The sequence below is a fragment of the Physeter macrocephalus genome, chromosome 11 (assembly GCF_002837175.3).
Source record: "Physeter macrocephalus isolate SW-GA chromosome 11, ASM283717v5, whole genome shotgun sequence".
Lineage (NCBI taxonomy): Eukaryota > Metazoa > Chordata > Mammalia > Artiodactyla > Physeteridae > Physeter > Physeter macrocephalus.
Genome location: NC_041224.1, coordinates 38,680,739 through 38,686,822, shown reverse-complemented (window position 1 = coordinate 38,686,822; position 6,084 = coordinate 38,680,739). Strand labels below are relative to the sequence as shown.

The following is a 6,084-nucleotide window of genomic DNA, read 5'->3' as shown; positions in this document are numbered from 1 at the left end:
TGGAGAATGTTCCATTAGCACTTGAGAAGAAATTGTATTCTGTCGTTTTGGATGGAACGTCCTATAAACATCAATTAAGTCTTTCTGGTCTGTTGTGTCATTTAAAGCTTGTGTTTCCTTATTTATTTTCATTTTGGATGATCTGTCCATTGGTGAAAGTGGGGTGTTAAAGTCCCCTACTATTATTGTTACTGTCGATTTCCCCTGTTATGGCTATTAGCATTTACCTTATGTATTGAGGTGCTCCTATGTTAGGGGCATAAGTATTTGAAATTTTTATATCTTCTTGGATTGATCCCTTGATCATTATATAGTGTCCTTCTTTGTCTCTTGAAATAGTCTTTATTTTACAGTCTATTTTGTCTCATATGAGTATTGCTACTCCAGCTTTCTTGTGATTTCCATTTGCATGGAATATCTTTTTCCATCGCCTCACTTTCAGTCCGTATGTGTCCCTAGGTCTGAAGTGGGTTTCTTGTTGACAGCATATGTATGGGTCTTGTTTTTGTATCCATTCAGCCAGTCTGTGTCTTTTGGTTGGAGCATTTAATCCAGTTACATTTAAGGTAATTATCGATATGTATGTTTGTATTACCATTTTCTTAATTGTTTTGGGTTTGTTTTTGTAATGCCGGGTAGAGTACTCTTTGTTGTAGGTTTTTCCCTTTCATCACTTTAAATATGTCCTGCCACTCCCTTCTGGCTTTCAGAGTTCTGCTGAAAGATCAGCTGTTCACCTTATGGGGTTTCCCTTGTATGTTATTTGTTGCTTTTCCCTTGCTGCTCTTAATATTTTTTCTTTGTATTTAATTTTTGAAAGTTTGATTAATATGTGTCCACTTCTCAATTTTGGGACGTTTCGTTTCTATTCAGGTATTCCACAGATGCAGGGTATATCAAGTTGATTGTGGGGATTTAATCTGCTGCTCCTGAGGCTGCACAGTGAAATTTCCCTTTTCCTTCTTTGTTCGCACAGCTTCTGGGGTTCAACTTTGGTTTTGGCTCCACCTCTGCGTATAGAGGCATCTGTTCCACCCAGACAGGACAGGGTTAAAGCAGCAGCTGATTAGGGGGCTCTTGCTCAACCAGGCTGGGGGGAGGAAGGGGTACAGTAGTTATAATTGGAATGTGGGGCGAGCCTGCATGATATTCCAACAGGCTGAGGTGTACAGTGTGTTCTCCTGGGGAAGTTGTCCCTGGATCATGGGACCCTGGCAGTGGCGTGCTGCAGAGGCTCCTGGCGGGGAGTGTGGATAGTGACCTGTGCTTGCACACAGGATTCTTGGTGGCTGCAGCAGCAGCGTTAGCATTTCACGCCCGTCTCTGGGGCCCGAACTGATAGCCGTGGCTTGCGCCCATCTCTGAAGCTCATTTAGGCGGTGCTCTGTCTTCTGTGGGCAGATAGAGCAGCAGCGTTAGCACTTCACGCCCGTCTCTGGGGCCCGAACTGATAGCCGTGGCTTGCGCCCATCTCTGAAGCTCATTTAGGCGGTGCTCTGTCTTCTGTGGGCAGATAGGGAAGGACTCCCCTCTCTTTGTGCACCCCGAAACAATGGTCTTTTGCCTCTCTGGTAGGTCCAGACTTTTTCCAGGACTCCCAGCTAGCTGTGCCACACTAGCCCCCTTCAGGCTGTGTTCACGCAGCCAACGCCAGTCCTCTCCCTGGGATTTTACCTCCGAAGCCGGAGCCTCAGCTCCCAGCCCCCACCCACCCCAGCGGGTGAGCAGACAAGCCTCTCAGGCCAGTGAGTGCTGGTCGGCACTTATCCTCTGTGCGGGAATCTCTCCGCTTTGCCCTCTGCAGCCCTGTTGCTATGTTCTCCTCCGTGGCTCCGAAGCTTCCCCCCTGCCCACGCCCATCTCTGCCAATGAAGGGGCTTCCTAGTGTGTGGAAACTTTTCCTCCTTCACAGCTCCCTCCCAGAGGTTCAGGTCCTCTCCCTATTCTTTTGTCTCTGTTTTTCCTTTTTTCTTTTGCCCTACCCAGGTACGTGGGGAGTTTCTTGCCTTTTGGGAAGTCTGAGGTCTTCTGCCAGCATTCAGTGGGTGTTCTGTAGGAGTTGTTCCACATGTAGTTGTATTTTTGAAGTATTTGTGGGGAGTAAGGTGATCTCCACGTCTTACTCCTCCACCACCTTGAAGGTCTCCCCTTTCTTTCCTTTGTGCTTGGTCCAGTTTAACTTGCTCACATGGTGCTGCATGTGAAGGCCTTGCACCTCTGTTACACATCTTCTTTATCCATTCCTCTGTTGATGGACTGCCACAGGTCATAAGTCAGAATTTCTGTCTTTTTTTTTTTGGAGTATTGTTTTAGTCTATATTTTACAGCAAAGTGAATCAGCTATACGTTTACATATATCCCCTCTTTTTTGGATTTCCTTCTCATTTAGGTCACCACAGAGCACTGAGTAGAGTTCCCTGTGCTATACAGTAGGTTCTCATTAGTTATCTATTTTATACATAGCATCAATGGTGTATATATGTCAATCCCAATCTCCCAGTTCCTCCCACCCCCCTTTCTGACTTTGTTTCCATATGTTTGTTCTCTACATCTGTGTCTCTATTTCTACTTTGTAAATAAGATTGTCTATACCAATTTTTTCAGATTCCACATATATGCTTTAATACACGTTATTTGTTTTTCTCTTTCTCACTTCACTCTGTATGACAGTCTCTAGGTCCATCCATGTCTCTACAAGTGACCCTATTTCATCCTTTTTATGACTAATATTCCACTGTATATATGTGTCACATCTTCTTTATCCATTCCTCTGCTGACAGACATTTAGGTTGCTTCCATGTCCTGGCTATTGTAAATAGTGCTGCAATGAACATTGGGGTGCATGTATCTTTTTGAATTATGATTTTTTCTTGGTATATGCCCAGGAGTGGGATTTCTGGGTCATATGGCAGTTCTATTTTTAGTTTTTTAAGGAATCTCCATTCCTCTGTTGATGGATTACCACAGGTCTTAAGTCAGAATTTGTATCTTGCTGCATAAGGACTGTGCCTCCTCAGCTTTCTCCTTGTGGGTCCTGTACATCTGTCATTGATGGGTTGTATTTCCAAGGCTAAGGTTGTTCATGTGTAGGCTCAGCTTTTCAGATGGTGTTGGCAGGTGGTAGATGGAGTGCAGTGGGGGTGGGAGGCAAGAGGGGTTGAAGAGATGGAGAGTCTAAGAGCTTGGAATCAGGCTCTGAAGGTGAATCCCAAAATTAGAGGCCTGTAGTCTTCAACTCAGAAAAGAAGATAGCCCCATTCATCCCATTCTTGTGGGATAGAAATCCTACTCTGCCCATGAAAGAAAGGGTTGGTTTCTATTGCATCTGGCCAAGGATCCCCAAAGTATCAGAAAACTAAAAAAGATATAACATAGCCAGAGAGTAGAATCAAGGCCTCTTGATTTCTACTCTGATGATAATAATAATCACTATCATAGAAATAAATAACATTTTTATCATACAATAGCCTACAAAGCACCATCTGTGTAAATCACCTTATTTCACCTAATTTTATTTTCCTGCTTTTAGGTTCTCTGCTTTCCAGCACTACAAGTGAACCTGTAGAGATGAGAGTCTGCCAGGTCAGCAATATGTTACTATTTTTACCTGATTACTATGTACAGAACATTCAAAGCATGGGTCTGGTCCCTGAAGGATGAATTTACAAAGAATGCATTTAGTATATTGTCAAACCTGGATTTCAGCTATGCATACCTATTTATAGTGTCAGCCTCCATTTTAAGTTCATTAAGAAGAAAAAATAAATTTATTTAATGCAAAGTTAGTCCACATTTAGGACATAGATGTGAGAATGATTTACTTTTTTATTCTATTTTCTTTTATATATATATATATTTTTGGCTGCATTGGGTCTTCGTTGCTGTGCGTGGGCTTTCTCTAGTTGTGGCCAGCAGGGGCTACTCTTTGTTGTGGTGCACAGGATTCTCATTACAGTGGCTTCTCTTGTTGTGGAACACGGGCTCTAGGAGCATGGGCTTCAGTAGTTGCAGCACATGGGCTCAGTAGTTGAGACGCACGGGCTCTAGGGCACAGGCTCAGTAGATGTGATGCACAGGATTAATTGCTCCATGGTATGTGGGATCTTCCCAGACCAGGGATCGAACCTACGTCCCCTGCATTGGCAGGCAGATTCTTAACCACTGTGCCACCAGGGAAGTCATGAGAATGATTTTCTATCTGATGTAGTTCAACATACTGGCTCCTAACTCACCAAAAGACGGCTGAGGTCTACATGAATATTTACATTTAATCACACTAAGGCATCCCCTACCATATTTTTGCTGGAGAAAGAGAAGTTAAGAAGAGAAGCTAGTCGAATTTGCATATGAAATCTGGCCAACATAATATGTATTCCTTGTTCATTATCACTTATGTACAATCAGAAGCCAATTTTTCTTTCAAAAGAAGCCCCACAGCTGAGTTTTCAGCTTTTGCCAGGCCTCTCTTGAAAGCTATTGTCAAACGAAGGAAAAAGCACTTTTCTATGCATAATTGAGCTTATCTAGAAGTGGTAAGTCTTTGCAGGGCAAATGGAAAGTGTGTGTGTGTGTGTGTGTGTGTGTGTGTGTGTGTGTGTGTGTGTGTGATGGGTAGCAAACTCAAACTGGTATGATTTAGTGAAAGTGCTGATTTATGTCCACTCCTGGCCTGAGAACATTAATTGCAATATTCAGACAGGGTTTCTAGTTTATAAGAATATTTGAAATGGGGGTGAGGAGAGAATATTTTGTCTCCACTTTCAGACCTCCTTATAGTGGTGGCCTGTGGGTTCACAGGGTGACACAGGGAAAGACAGACTGATTTGGCTCATTGTCTATTAGGGCACTTTATAGACTTTTAGGATGTCTGCTGGCATCATGAGGGCAAACAGCACAATGTCTCCTGCTTAGTGGAGTACACTTTGATCAAAGTGTCCATAGATTAAAAACCCCATCATTGAAACTAAATGAAGCAAAACAAGATGTAAAATGTACAATCCTTATCAAAATTCCAGCTGCTATTTTTGTAGGAATTGACAAGCTGATTTTAAAATTCACATAGAAATGCAAAAAAATGCAAAAAACCTGAAATAGCACATCCCCTCCAAAAAAATCATTGGAGAATTCACACTTATCAACTGTAAAACTTACTACAAAGGTACAGTAATCAAAACAGTGTGATACTAACATAGGGATAAACATATAAATCGATGGGATATAATTGAGGATACATGAAAAAAGAAGCCCTTCACATTTATGGTCAATTAATATTTGACAAGAGTGCTAAAACAAATAAGGGAACGAATATGTAGTCTTTTCAACAAATGGTGCTGGAACAACTGTACATCCATATGCAAAAGAATGAAGTTGGTCAGTTACCTCAAGCATATACAAAATTAACTTGAAAGGAATCAAAGACCTAAATATAAGAACTAAAGTTATAAAACTCTTAGGAAAAAACACAGGAGTAAATCTTCATGACGTTGGATTAAGAAATGGTTTCTTAGATATGAAACCAAAAGCAAATGTGACAAAAGAAAAATAGCTATATTGGACTTTATCAAAATTACAAATTTTTGTGTTTCAGAGGATACTATCAAGAAAGTTAAAAGACAGCCCATAAGATGGAAGAAAATATTTTCAGGTCGTATATCTGAAGAGGGACTGGTATTCAGATCTCTTACAACTCAATAACAAAAAGACAAAAACCCAGTTAAAAATGGCAAAGGATCTGAATAGACATTTCTCCAAATAACATATACAAATTGCCAATAAGCACATGAAAAGATGCTCAACTCACTAATTATTAGGGAAATGCAAGTCAAAACCACAATGAGATACCATGTCACAACCACTATTTATTCTGGTTAGAATGCTCTTTTTTTTTTTTTTTTTTTTTTTTTTTTTTTTTTTTTTTGTGGTACGCGGGCCTCTCACTGTTGGGGCCTCTCCCGTTGGGGAGCACAGGCTCCAGATGCGCAGGCTCAGTGGCCATGGCGCACGGGCTTAGTTGCTCCGCAGCATGTGGGATCTTCCCGGACCAGGGCTTGAACCCATGTCCCCTGCATTGGCAGGCAGATTCTT

General features: G+C 41.7%; 1 protein-coding gene across 17 annotated transcripts in view; it reads left to right on the top strand.

Moving 5' to 3' along the window:
* MTHFS (methenyltetrahydrofolate synthetase) overlaps positions 1–6,084 on the top strand; it is a 324,398-nt gene that overhangs the window by 119,780 nt on the left and 198,534 nt on the right. For all 17 annotated transcript variants that reach the window (XR_008618542.1, XR_008618540.1, XR_008618541.1 and 14 more), the window contains exon 3: positions 3,530–3,582. Coding sequence is in view for 13 of the 17 variants with exons in the window: in XM_028496394.2 (XP_028352195.1) it covers positions 3,530–3,582 (53 nt within the window). In the remaining 4 variants the exon portion in view is untranslated. The remainder of the gene's footprint in view (positions 1–3,529; positions 3,583–6,084) is intronic.